At 40.4% G+C, this 18,229-nt stretch overlaps 1 protein-coding gene across 6 annotated transcripts in view; it reads right to left on the minus strand.

The window, feature by feature from the left end:
• The window catches only part of IL12RB2 (interleukin 12 receptor subunit beta 2), a 76,202-nt gene that overhangs the window by 16,119 nt on the left and 41,854 nt on the right, over positions 1 to 18,229 (minus strand). For 5 of the 6 annotated variants that reach the window (XM_025871800.2, XM_025871797.2, XM_025871801.2 and 2 more), the window contains 4 exons: positions 13,346 to 13,565; positions 5,508 to 5,708; positions 1,140 to 1,238; positions 891 to 1,049 (listed from right to left, as the gene is read on the minus strand). In XM_025871800.2, the coding sequence (XP_025727585.1) occupies positions 891 to 1,049; positions 1,140 to 1,238; positions 5,508 to 5,708; positions 13,346 to 13,565 (679 nt within the window). The remainder of the gene's footprint in view (positions 1 to 890; positions 1,050 to 1,139; positions 1,239 to 5,507; positions 5,709 to 13,345; positions 13,566 to 18,229) is intronic. The other variant, XM_025871799.2, reaches the window with a different exon arrangement.

The raw sequence follows: 18,229 nt of genomic DNA on the forward strand, positions 1-18,229 counted from the left end.
TTGAATGCTTTTACCAAGTGCAAGTGTTATTTATATAATAAAAATTAACTAGTATTAAGAGTCTTTCAGAAAATCAATACTGAAGATCTTCTAAGGTCAAGAGAAAGGACCATCCTGTACAGTTTCCCAGGTAAGTCACTCTTGCAGGCAGCTCTCTGGCACCCACAACTCAGGGTGGCTTTGCTGCATTCTTCCCGGACCTAACTGCTCTCATGAAGGAATAAAAATATTGCTTCTTTATGATAAATGCTCCTGAAAGAAAGCCAGATGCTTATGAAATAAAAAGAAGGTCAAGCCAGGAAAAAAAAAACACGACTCTGAATAAATCAAAGATTAGAACATCAAATCTGGCAAGTGACTTGGAGCTGCTACATAAATGAGAGATGAAATCATTTGAGATAATGTCCCAGCCAGCATTTAATTGCTTTCGTTTTAAAGTTATAGAATAATTATGGGTCATAAGAAGTGACTTAAACTGTATTGTATTTTACCTATTTTAAGGAGAAAATAATACACTATGATAGTGTTTGCAAATGTGGGGATTCAAAATTTCTTCCAACTCATCCCTTGCAAACCTCAGGGGTCTATATAAGTGCTGTTATTGCTTTCTGAAATGCTGTCTCCCTGTCTGAGCAGTTCCTGAGGGCCTAGTCCATTACCTTTGCTTCTTCAATTTGCTTGGCACATAACATATTCAGTAACTCTGTGTGCATGTGTGTGTTTAGATCTTTTATTTTTCTTCAATTAATTTCACAAATATTTACTGAGCACCTATTATGCACCACCACTTACAGTGCTAGCACCTATGTGTAAGTATGCACATGCACATAGTTATATGTCCCTGACACCTAAATAAGAAAGACCCCACTGCGTTTGTTTCTCACACATACCACAAAGTTGAGGCTGGGTATTGGAGTCCTGTTCCTTCCAGTATATCCTGTAATGGAGGAGGCAGCCCATTTTCTCCTGGGCTGGAATTTCGGTCCATGAAATTAACACGCTCCCTTTTTCCTCTGAGATGGCATTAATGTGGGGGCCACTCCGTGGTGCTGCAAAGTAGAACACAGGAAGCTTTTGTCACCCTCCAAATCCAAACTGTTGAACTAAAGCAAAATTTGGCAAAAGGTCCCAAGACTCACCTTTGGGCTTAGAGTTACCCCGGATGGAGCTGCATCCTCTCTGGTGCCCCGACAGCGCATACACACTGATTTCATAACAGCTGTAGGGTTTTATATTCTCTGAAGGGAAAAGGGAGTTCTTATAACAGGTTTGGCATCACATGTGAGTCACTAAAGGGAGACATTTAAGTGTCTGATATGGATGCATTCAAGGCACTTCTTTGCTCTCCTTACTTTGAAGATAGTTCAAGTAGAGTCTGGACTGAGGGTGAAGGGATGACCTAAGTCACGAAATCTCGGCATCCTGTTTGCCACGTCAGTGGCTTCTGGAAGCCACGGCTCCCACCTCCCAAGTTCACCTCATAGTGAACAGACAGGCCAACCTGAAGTGTCTTTGCAGGGTCACACGATCAAGGAGACAAAAGCTATTCCGCTTTCAGCAAAGATTTAAATATAACCACACAGACTGCATTTGAAACAGAACTCACTTTCAAGGAAAAAAAAAAAAAAAACACATGGACTTCTACAAACAAATCATTTGCTATTTACAGAGAAGTGCGGCTGGTGTTTTGCAGCCACAGAACCTGGACAGCCCTTCCAACTCCGGAGATGTTTATCAGGATCTGCCCCAGGCAGCTGCGACTAACTGGGGCAGCTCAGGGCAATCCAACCTCTCCTGCTAACCTCCTCCCCGTCGCTCCCCGCTGTGCGCCAGTCAGATTTCACCGCTTCACAGCCTGGAGGTTAGGAGGACACCTGGGACCGTGAATGCTCCTTCCTAGCTTTTAAAAGGCCACACTTTGCAATTTTCTGTCAGTCGTGAAGTTGGCTGGCAAGTTGCTCTTTCCTGTCAACTCCTTATTTCCACGAATTTCAGATTCTACTTCCTGTAAAGGAAAGGCCCTTTTCACAGATACTGCCTGTGACCAAACTTTGAATTCCCAAGGAAATTTAAAGGGAAATGAGAGGGAATCCCTACCAGGCAACGATAGGGTCACATGGTCAGAGTAAGGACTCTCTCCCACAGTGTTTAATGCCCTGCCATAGGCAGGTCTGGTCCCCTCCACTGACAACGGATTAGGGTTTAACATTTTATTTTTGAGGAAGAGGAATTTTATATCACAGAATAATTTACTAAATAATGTGTGTTTTATATGAAAATCCATCGTCCCTTAAATATTCCAGCAAGTACCCTACATAAAGCTCAGATGTGCAACCAGTACTGTCAGAAGAGACCACGAGGAGATCCAGACTCACGCTATGGTGAGTTTCCATTTGTATTCATGAACCAAGTGATATGGATAAAAGGGCACAGTCAGCTTAGTCCAGTCATCCAGAGATTCTTCGCGGTGGCATGCAGACCCAGAAGCTGAAAGGGCAACACGGAATATGGAATCATATTTCATTTGGGAGAGGGTTGGGCCTGGCTGCCGTCTCTAGTCCTGGAAGCAGCCAACCAACCACTGTGCCATGAGCAGGTGTGGGAATTCCAGATGAGCTCATTAAGCAAACAGTATCATTGCATTTTGCCATGCAAAACACGAGTTCAGGGCAAAGGCCTTGTAACTGCTGCATAAGAAGCCGTGGGCTTCTTGTGAATAGCCTACCCTTAATGGAGGAGGGAAGAAAGTGTGGCTCTATAACTTAGCTGACATTTCCCTTTGCATGAAGAAGAGAACCCTCACAAGCTTGTTCCCTGGTTCGGACCTTAGGGACTCTTGTTTTATTGGCTAATTCTTACACAAACACACCCTAATCATTAGCTTTCAAAAATTCACCTCAAAACTTCCTTGGCTTTGCTGTCCAGTGCACAACATCCACATTCCTAAGGTTTTTATTTCTTTCTACAGTCTGGCCCCAACTTCCAGCTCATTTCCCACTACTCCTGCGCATACATATATACCTGGCATCCTGGGGCAAAGCCTCTGACGCCATGTTTATATACTACCTCTTTGGTGGATTTTTTGCAGAAAGCTACCTTCACCCATTAAGTATGGGAGAAGACAAACATTAAATGATCAGTAATGAGGAGTGATCACAGAGGAAATACAATGGGAGCATGCAGAAGAGGGACACAAATAGCCTAGGCATTGGGGAAGGCATTTCTAGACACCTACAGATTTCTACATATTTGTAAAAGGAGTGGCTCTATATGGTCAGAATTATTTTTACCCACAAAAGACAGTACTGATGGTCTCCTAGCCTAGGCCCCATAAACCTATCACCCAAGAGCTGGATTATATTCTGGCCTCCAGAATATACTCCAAAACACCCAATGCTGCCCCAGCCAGGTGCTAGAAAAAGACTGGTAAGGATCCAATGGCAAGGAGTCACCTTACTGTCTGGAGAGTGCCATACTGAATTTATAAGTATGAATTACTTAATTTTCTAAGTGTTTATTTCTAGAATGTAACATCAACACTAATAGCTAACCAAGTGTTTTCAAGCAGGGGAACAACTTTAATTCATAGTTATTTTACCCAGTATTATACTGATTTCATTCAAATGAGTATTTCTAAAATGCTTAAAAATATTTTAGTTCCCTAAATATGCAAAACATTCTCTCTTGTCATCTCTTTTCTGGTATTTGGGTAGTACTACAGAATTTCTAAAAGGAAGAAACTATAAGGACCACAGGGTCCAAACTATCCCACAGAGGTCAATCCTAATATAGTTTATAATAAGCATTTACAACTTTGTAGCAGTTTGGAGTTCAGTAAATGCCTTTTCTATCCACTATTTCATTTGATCTGATGGGCATAACAGCCCTAAAGGGAAGTTGGTTCTACTGCAAGAATTCTAGGGACAGGGAATGCATTGCCCTGAGGGCCACTTGATTGTCCTGTTAGAGACTATCACATGTAAGGCAATTTCTGTCTCAAAATTGAGCTGATATCCGGCTTATAATTTCCATGTAGAGGACTTAGTTTTGTTCTTCAGAGCAACAAAGGACACATACTCTTTCTCACATATACATCAAAGCCAGCAACAGCCATCAAATAGCCCACCCACATCTAGAATTCTCTTCTATGGGCTAAATGGTTCCCACATTACTACTACTACTACTACTACTACTACTACTATTATTATTATTATTTTAAAGTAGACTCCACACCCAGCATGGAGCCCAGTGCGGGGCTTGAACTCACAACCCTGAGAGCAAGACCTGAGCTGAGATCAAGAGTCAGATGCTTAATCAACTGGGCCACCCAGGAGCCCTTAAGTGGTTCCCACATTAAAAGTTCCAGACCCCCAATGACTTGTTTGTCTTCCTCTGATGTTCCCTGGGTTATCTAGACAACCCCATCTTTAGGTGTAGTGATTATAACTGAACACAACCCACTAGAAGTCTGAACAGCTAAACTGTAAAAGAGGCCTACAGTTAAGGACTAGCTCACGTATTGTTTGGTGGTGTGCTCTGCTTATTTCATTTGTCTTGTCTCCATAGGCAGGGTGTGTGTATCCTCTTGGGCAGGTGTAGTGATGCCATGGTGTAATAAAAATACTATAGAATTTAGAGTTTGAAAACCTATGAGAATCTTAGCCCTGTCATGTATAATAATAAGAGTGACAGCTAAATTACCAAGTACTTAAAATGCGTGAAGCTCTGTTCACAATGTTTTCTCTACATTAATTCCCAATGAGGTAGGTATTATTATTTTCCTCATTTGACAGAAAAGGAAACTGAGGCAGAGAGAAGTTAAGTAATTTGCCGTAGGTCACACAACCTAGTAAGTGACAGAGCCAGGGCTTAACCCCAGATGGTCCGGCTGCAGAACCTGCACTTTTTACTATGCTGAGCTTATTCCTAAAAGTGACATTGACGAAGTTCTGCCCAGTTGTTTTAATATCTTTTCAGATGCTATCACTTGATAGAAACCACTGACAGATTTGGACTTGAGGACTGAGATGCTGATTATCATATAGATAATTCTGGATTTATTATCACACAAATAATATGCAGCAGAATTGGGAATGAAAGATCTCCGGGTTTCCTCATCTGTACAATGGATATAATTAAACACCTGCTGCACATGATTGTTCTGAGAATGACATAAACTCCTAAGTGAGAGGTGCCCATCACACTGACTGGTTACTACTTAGCTTTCAGCCATGCTTGTGTGGTTCAATGATGCATTTGTCTTATATGGCTCTGTGCCAGGCACACGAATTTTCCATAAATACTAGAGTTTTTGGTCAATCAGTTGGTCTTCTATGACTGTAGTGCTGTATTCTGAGGTGCTGTCTTGAAGGACTCTAAGTCATCACTGTCCCTCTTATTCAGCTGCCTGTAATTGAGGAAGGTTCTGGGTTCTCACCTGTGATTTCTTAAAAAAAAAAAAAGTGAAACTCAGTAGCATTTGAAGAAGAAGGTGAACAATAAAATACCTGAAATCAGAGCAGACACATTGGAGGGGTTACTCCGCAGCCAGTTTAGAGGGGGCTGCGTGCCACCCCTGGGATGGAGCTCCTTCCATTCCACCACATACTCCTGGACAGCAGGTGCAGCTTTCCCAGGAGGCTCCCATGTCACCATAATGTTGTCCACACCCTTCGAGTTTGCAGAGACCTGGCGAGGAGCCAGCAACTCTTTTTGGGGAAAAGGGGGTAAGCACAAAAACAAAATCACAGGTGGATTAAGATATAAAAAACAATTCATCCCAGCAAAGCTTTAGGAAGAACCAATTTCTTGTTAAGAACTTCAGATTTGTTCTTATTAGTGCAAGGATCCTGTGCAGGGATATTTGTAGAATTATTTTCCCCTTCATCTTCCACTTCCGTGTTCCCAAAGTACCTGCTGTAGTGATATATGCATCCTTCTAATCTACCTCTCAGATGTTTATTTAGATATCGATGTATCCTTGAAAGTTAATGTGGCTTTGTGCGTGTGTTCTGTATTTTCATGAAACGTGCTGGAGTAAATTTAATGCTTTTTCTTACTTTTTCCTTCCCACTCAATATTATATTTCTGGAATATGTCCATCCTGCTGCTATATGTAAATCCAGCTCATTCCTTCCAACTGCTACCGCAAACCTCTTTCTGTCCAGTCTCCAAGTGACAATCAGGAGGTTCCTTCCAACTCTTTGCTAACACAAACAAGGATGCAGTGAACATTCTCTGGCATGTCCTCATGTGTGCAAGAGTGTCCCTGGATATATCTTCACAGAGCTGCTCAATTATAGAGCAAATCCACACATTATTTCATTAAACACAGCCAGAGTGATCTCTAAAATAGCTAATCAGTTGACACTCCAACAAGAAAAGCATGAGGATTCTTATTTTCCCACCAACACTTGGCATTCTCTGACTTTCACATTTTTGCCAATCTGGTACATGTAAAGGGGCTAATTTAACTGTGGTTTTATTTTGGTTTTCTGATTTCTTTTTTTTAATAAATCATTTTCCAATTTCTTATGAAGCTGAGCTTTTCTTTATATATTACTAGTAATCTGACTTCTCCCTCTGTAAACTACCTGTTCATATACTTAACTCTCGTGTTTTCTCTTGAGTTTCCTGTCTTTTTTCTGATTTACAGAAATAGGTTTTATATTCTAGCTATCAGTCATTTGTTAGTTTTCAACACTAGAAATATATTCCAGTCTTTCAACTCTCTGATAACTTTATGAAGTATTTATTGCACATATTTACTTTGGTGTAGGTAAATTTATCTCTTTGCTTATGCATTTTGAGTCTTGGTTATGAAATTCTTCCATCCTGGGAGCACAAAGATACTCAACTACATTTCTCCTATTGGCTTTTGGTTTTACCTTCTCCATTTAAGTTTTTAACCCAAATCTAGCTAAAAGCCTTTTTTCTTAAGGGAATAAATTTTTTATATTTTTCCATACTGTGAGTCAATTTTTCCAAATGTGATACCATCCCTAACATATACCAAGTTCCATATATTCATGGGTCTGTGTCTGGGGTCAACTTCTTCGCCAGAACACATTGTTCACATTATTAGGCATTGTGATATCCGATTATTTACTTGGTAAAGTCCCTTCCTCATTTTGCCCTTCATTTTTCAAAGTGGTCCTGGATATTCATGACACTTTATTTTTCCATATAGCTTTAAGAATCAGTTTACTAGAGTCCCCAGAAATTCCAGCTGGTATTTTTTATTGGAATTAAGTTAAATTGTTCCATTCATAAATATGCTGTTTCATTGAAATTATTCAGTTCCTCTTTAAAAGCCCCAGCTCCTCCTTAATGGAGGTAAGGCTTTTATGCATTCTTTGTTACAGGCTAATTCCTAGACACTTTATACTTTGAGTTTGCTGTTTAAATGGCATCTTATTTTCTACCATTTATTATAGCATTAATTTGTGTGTGTTATTCTTATTTCTGGCAAACCTGCTAGAATTTCTAATTGTTCTAATAATTTGTCTATTGCCCTTGTTGAATTTGCCATGTAGTAATCTTATTAGCTGCACACGTAAAATATCTTCTCCTTCCAATCTTTAAATCTCTTTTTCTTTTTTTATCTTGTTGCAAATTTTAAAGAGAATATGCCTACCTATATTTATTAGCATCATATTTGCTGTAGGTTTTTGGTAGAAAGTCTTTAAAAAAATAAAACGTTTTCTTTTTTCCTCATAGTTTTCAAAAAGGTTTATTTTTATAAAATACTGTTTACTAAAAAATTCTTTTTCACCAAATACTTTTCTACATCCATTAAAAACATATCTTTTCTCTCTCTTTTTTTATTATTGTGATGAATTACATTAATACATTTTTCTGATGTTGATCCATCTTTGTATTCTTGGAGTCAATTAGTCATTCTGCACTAATCTGTTTTCCTCTCTCCACCCCCCCCCTGCTAATTTTTTCTTTTTTTTGCAGAGACTTTTCAAAAACAGATTTTTATGTTTTAGAGAAGTGTTAAGTTCGCAGCAGTATGAGTGGAAGGTGCTGAGGCTTTCCGTGTCCTCCCCACCCCCACATGCGCACAGCCTGCCCCGCTGCCGAAGTCCCGCCCCAGCGCCATACACCAGCGTGTTATACGCCACCAAAAGATTTTTTTTTTATAAACATTTTCAAGTATTTTCCCCCTTCATTTAGTTTTTTCTGTTACTGGAAATCCTTTTAAGTAGTTCATAACTTCTCTTTCTATTCTTTCGATGTTAATTTTAAGTTTTCTCATGTTTTGACTTCTTTCCCCGTTTTGGATGCCTTTAGGAAAAGTCTCTCACCCAATCTTCTGCTCACTCATTCAGTCTTCAGATGAGTCCCTTCTGCTATCCAACCCATTGGCTGTGTTCTTGATTTCAAAACTAACTTTCCATACTGAATCTCTTTATTTGGGGCTTCTTTACAACCACCTAATTCTGACTGAGTCATGTTTCTAGCATCCTTTCTAATCTAAGGATACTTGTTATGCTTATTCTAAACTTTCGTTCTTTCTGTTGCATTAGTGAGATTTCCTATGGTACAGGCTGCCTTTCCCAGAACATGTGCCTCTCAGATTTCTCCTGATTTTCTCCTTTGGGATCTTGTGTTTTTTTCTTGGACTGCTCAGCGGCCTTGGCCTTTATCTTTCTATGGGAGGAGAGTGAAAGGTTTCCCCTAGCTTGTGCTTCCCCAGGCAAGTTCAGGTGGGGAGGAGGAGCTGTTCAGAGTGGAAAGCTCCATGCCCGAGAGCCTACAGTGATGCAGCCTGAGCTCTACCTGTCCCTGGGTTCCCCCGAGGTATACCTGGTACCTCCAGACCTACCCATGCCTCTATCGCTGGCACGGCTCTTCACAGGGAATCAAGGCTGTTATTCTCTTTTGTAATTGCCAGGCACATGGGGTGGATGGCAGGAGAAATCTCAAAAGCCAGCCAGCTCACAGGTACTCTTTGCTCTCAGACCCCCTCTACAGTTAGGTATCAGGGCTTCCTTGAAGTCACTCTGTTCTGCTCTCTGGACTTCCCTGCTCCATAGCAGAAATGTCCAAGCAATGATCATACCAGGGCAACCTGAGCAAGAAGAAGGAGTAAAACCAGAAAGTGCTTACCTCAGGGCTCCCCCTTATCACTATTCTCCACTGCACTCAGCCATCCATCCTGTCCTCAGAACTGTGCTTGGTGGTGAGAACCTGTAACCTGTGCATTGGCTATTTTGCCAGGGACTGGAATTCCCCAGTAGGGGTTCCTTATATTCATCTGCCTTGGTATTGGATGTCCTGGCTATGCCACAAGATTTTTTTTTTTTTGAGAATGAAATGCATTCATTTAGTAAATATTTATTGAGCACCTATAGGTTCTAGTTACCCTTTGGCAGGTGATGGGCTAAAATAGCCAAAGAGCCCTTCTGACCACTGCTTCTTTGGAATGAGCTAAGCAAAGCAACTTGGCATTGCCCTGAGTCATCATATTTACCAGGAACGCAGCCTGAATTTGCTTCCCATGTTGTTTGCCAGGGCACATTCTCTCTTTCAGAACTCTGCTAACAACTCACCTTCTTTCTATTACCTTTCAAAATTTTTTCTTTAGCCTCAACCATTCAACTTCCCATCTCCTTTTTCCCTGAGAGCTTCTGAACAGAATTACGCAATTCATAAGGTATTTGGAATACGTGCCCACCTAAGAGACAGGTGGCCTGGTTTTTCAGTCCAGCTCTGCCACTAACTGGATGTATGGTCTTGGCTAAGTTCCTTCACCTCTTGGGGCCTCAGTCTCTGACATCTGTGTGGGTCTCTGTTTACTACTATACTGGCGTCTGACTCTTCCTGTAGTTTCAAGAAGTCTTGAGCACAGGGACTGGTCTGAAATATTAAATGCGTTTTTACTTGTTGACTGCAGGGTTTAGCACACATTCGGTTTTCATTGTAAACCAACAAAATCACTCTAATGATTCTTTATAGGCAATGCTGTGGCAGCTGCTTTTTACAACAAAGTTGTCCCTACTTTCTCAAAGTCAACATAATTCTGCCTGGGGGTGGGGCACATTATTTTTCCTTTCCTAAAAGGAAAGTTATATATGTGAGTGGTGTGAACATATACTGAAAGAGAGGGAGACAAAATCATGGTATGCTATTCCTACAGATCATTCAGAATATGTATGAGACAAGAGCACTCAAGGATGGGATGGTGTAATTTGCCAATGTGTCCTCCATGTCGTTCTGGGATACACAGAGTATTGGGTGGTTAAGATGTGATCTTAGGAGAGACAATAAACCCTTAAGATTTCAAGATTTCCAGGACCAGGACCCTCTTAGTTACAGCTCAACTCAAGGACTGTCCTATCTTACCTCCTCTATATGTTCATCCTTATTAAGCCTCATCCTTATGCAACACCTGGTTTCCATCATCTTCCCACTCCCCATGAACCTCATTCCATTAATTAGCTCCTCTCTCCCCTTTATCTCCAAACTCTTCCCAACCCAATTCTTTTCCTCAACTTCCACATTTGCTCAGATCTCACTTTAAAGCAAACCCTCACGCCCACATACCTCCACTTCCTCAAGTTGGCTCCCACCAACTTGTCTCTCCATCCTCCAGTCACATGGTCTTCCTTCCCTGGCATCCTCTCCAAGCCCATGCGTCATCTTTCCTCTGTTCCTAGAGTTACCTGGGCATCCCTCTAATCTCACACTTATTATACTGCACCACAGTTTCCTTGTTTATGTCTGTCTCTCCCACATGACTGAATATAACTGGAGGACCTCAATAGTATTTTTAACCTATTATTGGATTCTAGCTTCCTTAGGTAGTATATGCTCAGGAAATGACTATTGAATGAATGAAATAGGGGCCAGTTCTAATATAATGAATGTGTCATTTTGAGAAGTTGTTACCAAATATAAATAAAGCACCTGGAACAGATCCAGAAAATTCATGAAGTTTTTAGCTTCAAGACCTGTCTGCAGTGACATTTGAAGAAGTAAGATATTCTGACATACTACATTTTAACAATAGCAGGATACTACTAAATAGTGGTATGAGTTCAATTTCCCCCACAGAATTCACTTTAAAAACTATATATGCAGTATTTACCCACAGAAGAAACATTTTTAAAATGTAAAAAGCAAAAGGGAAGGAAAATCACCCGTAGTCCCATGATGCAGTCGTGACCTCTATTAACATTTCCACATACATTCTACTAGACTTTTTGCCGATGAGTACCAATGTGTACTCATGTAAACACATATTTTAAATGGCATCATCCCATATACACTATTGGAAGCCTACCTTTTTACTTATTATGTGCATCTTTCCTTGCCAATAAAAGCATAGCTATAATGTCACTTTAACCCTAGTGTGGGGTTAAGGCAGGTGAGAGTCATGATATATTCCAGTCCCTTCTCTATTATTTTACACTTAGGGTGTTCATGGTGTTTCACTATTTCAAAATTTTTTCAACAAACATCTTTGTGCTTACACTTTGAAGCACTTATCATTTTCTAATGATAATGTATCATTAGATACATAATGTATCCATTAGAGGATACATCTCTAATGGTAAAATTTTTTGGTCAAAGATACATTAGTATTTAAAGTTACATATGGCCAAACTGTCTTCAGAAAGTTGTACCAATTTATATACCCACCAGCAGGGTACAGCATATCTTTTCCCCACACACTCACCCACATGGGTTAAACTAATTCTACTTACTCTTTCTCAGTCTGATTTGGTTTCTCATGTTTTCTCAAAATTTGCATCTCATTGATTGCTAGTTAGGCTGAACATATTTTCATGTCTTTACTGCTACTTTTCTATTTATTTTTTGAGTTGCCTGTTCATATCCCCAATCTCCTATTTATTTGAAAAAGTAGAAAGATAATCAATCTCTTTTTGCCAAAAATGTGATATATGCTTTTCTTAAACTGTTATTTACATTTTTAAAGCTTCGTTTATGGTGTTTTTAAAATTTTTATTTTACTATGCATAGAGTTTGAGCTTTCTTCCCCCACAGTTAATTCATCTTCTCAGGTTTGTGCCTTAAGTACCTACCCACATAGGCACAGATTACCAGTTGCCTCCCAAACATTCTCTCCTCTTTAGCAAGGGAACACTGCTGCCTGAAATATATTTCTAAGCCTCCTTTGCAGCTGGGTGTGACCAGGTGACCAGTTAGAGTCAGTGACTACAAGTGTGTTGTGTGACCTGGAGCAAAGCTCCTTGAGGGTGAGGCATGGGCCTTCCTCTCTTCCTTCTTTTCCTAGAAGAAAGTAGATAGAGCTCTGGCAGCCATCTTGGTCCTTTTCCATCTTGAGGATGTAAGCCAACTTGGCAGAGGAAACAGAAGGAAGGAGCCTGGAATCTTAATGATGTCACCAGACCTCTGGTACGAACAACCCTTACTCCTAAAAGCAATTCCTAACTCATATACCAACTTCAAGTTACATCAATATTTACTTGTATTTTCTTCTAGTTATTTTTATCTACTCTATCATCTCTATGTTTATGGATATGTGACTGAAAGGATATATATAACTAAGATTTAACAGTGTATATAAAATAACGTTTGGGTAGAAGCTTCTTTCAAGGGATGACTGCTAGACTCATATGTAGATAAAATTGTTCAACTGAATTTTAAGAAAGGATTTAATTATAGTTTTATTAGGCATTTTTGGAAAAGTTAGGCCAGTGATCTGGACATTGAGAAATAGCACTCATATCCACTTTATTGACTAATCACAGGCTTTTATCTTAAGAAATGAGTTTTCAGAGCATGCAACTATAAAATACGTATAGTTGGGAGATTTCAATGTAGATAATTGGATAAATATCTAAATTTGTGTAATAAAGAGCTGTAGTATAGAAAAATTTTACTGCAGTTTCATTACAGCCAGAATTTCATTTTAATACTATTGGTTTTAAAATATGTTTTGACTGTAAGTGTAGAATGTTTTCGCTAGAATTTGACAACATATACTATTCTTGCACCCAGAAAAATTAGCCAGATATTAGTGTTCAATTTAATGTAACTAACATTTCCTTAACTAACATTTGTTAAGTACCTGCTATGTATTAGTCTCTGTATTTAATCTCACAATGACCTACAAGACAGATAATATAATCCCTACTTTACAGAGGGGGAAATTGAAGCTCAGAGGTGTTACTTCACTTGTCCAAGGCCATTCATAGGCTAAGTGCAAAAGAGCCTCTGAAGGCTGTTGGCTCCAAAGTCTAAACTCCTGTGCTACTCATGCCAGGCCCTGGGCTGAGCCTGTGGGAGATAAGAGATAAGTAAGACACAGTTTCCCATAGGCGATATTGAAGGAAAAGTTAGTACTTACCTGCCCCACACAGGTCCGTTATGTTAATACGAGTGGGCAGGGAACTGCCTTTTGAGTTAGCTGCAGACACAGTCACAACCCAATTCCCAGTTCTGGGAATGACCCAGGTCCAGGAGGTGTGTTCTGTGATGTTCTGTAGTGTGACTTTCCCCCCTGCCACCTCCTGCAAGGTCACGTGATAATGGAGGATTTTTCCTCTTGCCTCAGATATACTCATATTCTGCAACGAAACACATCCACTTACTTGTGTACTCCCAGACAAGGTCGCCGGACGCTCTGTGGCTGGACCTGATGGCTCCCCAAGCAGGAGGAGACATATGAGTGACCTTTTTATTTACATCTTCTCATCTCCTCCACTGCATATTTTTATGCCTCCACCCAAGCCCACCATTTAGGGAAAAAAAATTCAGTTGACATTTTTCAAAGCTAATTCTTAAAAACACAATTGATTTTCCTTTCTTGCTTCAAAATGAAACTTCCTAACAGTAGAAACCTCAATTATATCCAATGGAACAAGAGTGGAATCTGAACTCAGATGATATGGGTTTCTGTTCCATCTCTACCAATCACTACTAGCTGTGTGACCTAGAGCAGGACACTCAACCCCTCTGAATCTCCATTTCTCATTCTGTGAAACACACACACACACACACACACACACACACACACACACGCACTTTTCATATAGAAAGTATAATGCTGCTCATTAAGTCAAAAATGAGATTTTCAAGAGCTAAACTCATAAAATTCACACTTAGTTAGCTGGATTAGCCATCTGTGCTAGAAAAGTAAGACACTGTTTATAAATGTGTGACTAATGAGTTTTGGAATTGCAAAAATTCCAATTGAGATCATTTGGGAGCAATCCCAGAAAGTAAGCAGAAAACTAATTATTTGTATTGTAACCCTGTTTGGATAAGAACCATGGGAAACAGAAGCAATGAAAATGGAGAGCGGCCAAGGGCAGCCCTGGCAGTGCCTGTCCTTGCCTAGTGCAGGGAGAGGAAGATTAGCTCGCCAGACTTAAGCATGATGATTTTCTTTCTTTTTTTTTTTTAATAAATATTTTATTTATTTATTTATCAGAGAGAAAGAGAGAGAGAGAGCACAAGCAGGGGGAGCAGCAGAGGGAGAGGGAAAAGCAGGCTCTCCGCTGAGTAGGGAGCCCGATGTGGGACTCAATCCTGGGACCCTGGGATCACGACTTGAGCTGAAAGCAGACACTTAACTGACTGAGCCACCCAGGCACCCCAAGTGTGTTGGTTTTCTTGGCAAGTCTATTCCTTCTATGGGTTTAGGTGCTGAAAGACACACATTAGGACTGGCAAATGCCCCTTTCTCTGATTCCCTACCCCTTAAACAATCTTCTAATAATTTGGTTTCCTGTGTATTTATCTGTCAGGAGAGACTGGGGTAACATGAACATCTGGTTCACTTAAAATTTGTATTTTTCACTTTAAGTGAATAAATTGGCCTTCTGATGATAATTTGGCTTCTGAAATAATTAGCATGCTGAGAGAGAATGTTCCTATCTGCTGACTCAAGCCTTCTGGGTAGCCCAACAGCTGCATTCCCCACTGTAAATTAAACCATGAACATCTAGCTTTTTATATTTCAGTTTCTGGGAACTTGATTAATGCAGGTCCTATCCCAGCTGCCCTTCTGGATCCTCAAAGTCCAGGACTATATCTTAAACCATGGTCAATGCACCAGGGGAATGCCATGTTGCTGAGGGCTCTTTTGGGTGCACATTCAGTCTTTCCCTGGAAGACATCTTTGTGTTCTGGCAGGAACCAAGAAAGTTAGCATTTTAATTGTCCAGCACAGTCAATCTCACAGACCTATTGTGTGGATTAAAGTAAATGTCTGCTTTTGAAATTGTGGTGTCCTAAACTGTTATTAATGCCCTTTGTCACAGGAGAAAAACAGGATAAATTAAAGCAAAAACAGGTGGGGAAGACCATTCCCTCAGCTCTTTCTCAATGCATCCTTCTCTGTCTCCTCTGTAGGTCCAGAGATAGGACTATTATTTCACCCCCACACCATGCACCCTCTCCTTAAGGTACTCCTCAAGAGTTAACTGAGCTCACTAAGCTCCCCATTCTTGCCAGGAACCCAAGGGGCTTCAGTCTTACTCTGACAACTGAGGAACCAGAGCCCTAATTGAAAAAAAAAACAAAAAACAAAAACATTGCAAATCAGTCCTTATTACCTTCCTCTCATTCTCCTTCATAGACACCTCAGTAATCCCCATCAGTCTTATGACAGAGCATTGGAAGAAGGGGAAATGTCAAGTCATCTTGGATCTGATGAACAGCCTCGTGACGGCTGTGGAAATCTAGCTGATTTCCACACACCACACACTACAGTGATCTAGTAAGAGAGGTGGATCTGAAAGATGAGTAAATGTTCCTAGAGGGTAGTGAACGGCCTGGACCCAAACCCTTGCATTTTCTTCTCCACATCTCATATTTTAGACTTGAAAATATCATTGAGAAGATAAAGGTAGAATTAAGGTAGTTAGAGAAATAAATATGGTATCCCATGAGTTACGCTTGTATAAAATGTCAAGCTCAAGTTTTGGGATAAAGGTTAACATCTCTCAGGCAATTGGCCTCCTTCACCAATTTGAAAATGGGCCTAACTTGTCTGATATGGTCCATGGAACAAAAAACCCAATCAGCCAACAGGAAAGCAGGTATTTATCCAGCTGAGTGTAGTTTCCTGAAGCAACTGAAAACAGTTTAATTTGGTTAAAAAAAAAATAGCACATAAAGTTTGCAAATAATGCATGTTAATCCATCACCTCTGGATTATATTGGCCCTAATGTAATGGAATATCATCACAGAACTACAGAACCAGGAAGGATTCTATAGCTTAACAGTTAATTCAACATTTCATTTTATCAATAGGGAAATAAGTCCAGGACAAGAAATGACTTGCTTAAGGCCACTCAAGGAACAGATGGAGGAGCTGAGAGTGGAACCCAGGGCTCCTGACTGTTAGACTAGCGATCCCTCTGCTCTGACATGCTGCTCCTTACGTTGTCACCACAGAGCACTATGTTTCATATTTAGAATCCCTAGTCACCCTTCTGGCCCAAAGTTGGAAAGCAGTTTGTCTAACTGGGAGGTTGTGGTACATGCTGATGTGGAGCATCACCAGCAGACATCAGGCAGCAATTTTGGGAAAGTGGAGATCCAGAATTCTTTTTTCCCAGAGTCAACAGGCCTTAGGTCAAAAGGAGACTAGCTGTGAACCCAGAACTGCCACCTGAGGAGCCAGCTGAGTCTTTCCAGATGAACTTACTTTTACTCTGATGTTTATATATTTGGGTGGGTGATCGGGAGAAGCTATCATTTATTGGGCCATACCATTAGTCAGAAGCTTTATATCTACTGTCACATTTAGTCCTCATATTTCCCTGTCCTGAGGTTAAGAAACTGACTAAAGTAGTTGCCACAGAAAAGTAAGGTGAGATTTTAGTGCGCCCCCTGGTGGGCATGAGAGAGGAAGGAGATGTCCCGAATGTGTCTGGTGTCCCCGGTACTTCTTGTACCTTTATGGGCAGTGCTCAAAGGGGTGTCAAGCCAGTGTTCCTGTCATTGTCACCCTCTCCTATTGGTAAGGGTGTGCTAAACAGGAAAAGCTGTTTTATGGCTTTCTTCAGTTTTCTTTCTGCTCTGTGTGTGAGAAATGATCTAAACTTAGTAAACTTAGCTTTTTTGACTTAGGTTTGTCTGAGAAGCAAGGAGTGAGCAGCTCCCTTATAAAACTATTATGAGAGTTCTGTTGGCTGAAAAGGCTTTCAGCATCAAAAATAATATGGTGAATATAGGACATGATAGGACAAAATCTGGTTCATGTCAAAATGCAAGGCCTCTGTGTTTGTTTGTTTTTTTAATGTTTTTAAGTAATCTCTACATCCAACATGGGGCTCAAACTCACAACCCTGAGATCAAGAATCGCATGCTCCACTGACTGAGCCAGACTGGCACCCCTGTTTTGTTTTTAAGTATACGGGAGGAAGGGTATTTCTGTGAATTGATAAATCATTTCTTCTTAGGACTTGAAGAAAAAAAACTACTGTACTTGTCATAAAGTGATATTTTATTCTGAAATTTCCCTGATCCAAACAAACAAACAAACAAACAAACAAAAATCTGTCAGAGCTAAGCCTACATCAAAGAAGAGAGTCTGTAATCAAGACCTCTTAGAAATCTGGGGAATTCTAAACATCAGTTTTGTCTATGAAGACTTTCTGGGGGGTGAGGTTGGTTTTTCTTATTAAGGCAGATCCTTCACTTTCCTGCTCCACCACACAGCAGCCATGTGACCTTGAGCAAATTATTTTACCTCTCTAAGGCTCAATTTACTTATCTATAAAATGAGGATAATTCTATGTACAGCTTAAGCTTACTGGAGGATGCAATGCGTTGAGGGAAGCAAACGGTTTCAAAGAGTGCTTGGCACATAGCAGATGTCAGCCACCTGGCGAGTTCCCTGCTCTCAGTTACTCTAATTATAAAAATCATCATAATTGGCACTTTTCCCATTGTAGTTATATGACTCTTCCACCAATCAATGGAAACCCAGGCCTTCTTGACTTGGCTCCCACCACGGCTCTGTATGAAAGCCTTACCAATGTCATACAGTTGATTACAAAGTACATATAATTTGTGGGTTTAAGCCTGGCTAACTTGATCTCAGGACTCATGACTGCTTTCAGCAACCCCAGTCCAAACTGAAGGAGCAATTCAAAAGACAACCTGATCTGCAAGTTTTAAAAAATCACTGTATTGAAGTGATCTATCTGTGGATCTGTCTTCCCACTAGCCTGTCAGCCCATCTTTGCATCCTTGGCATCCTGTACCATGTTTGCC

Source organism: Callorhinus ursinus, unplaced genomic scaffold, assembly GCF_003265705.2.
Source record: "Callorhinus ursinus isolate GAN/ISIS: 27379988/994484 unplaced genomic scaffold, GSC_fseal_2.0 scaffold9, whole genome shotgun sequence".
Lineage (NCBI taxonomy): Eukaryota > Metazoa > Chordata > Mammalia > Carnivora > Otariidae > Callorhinus > Callorhinus ursinus.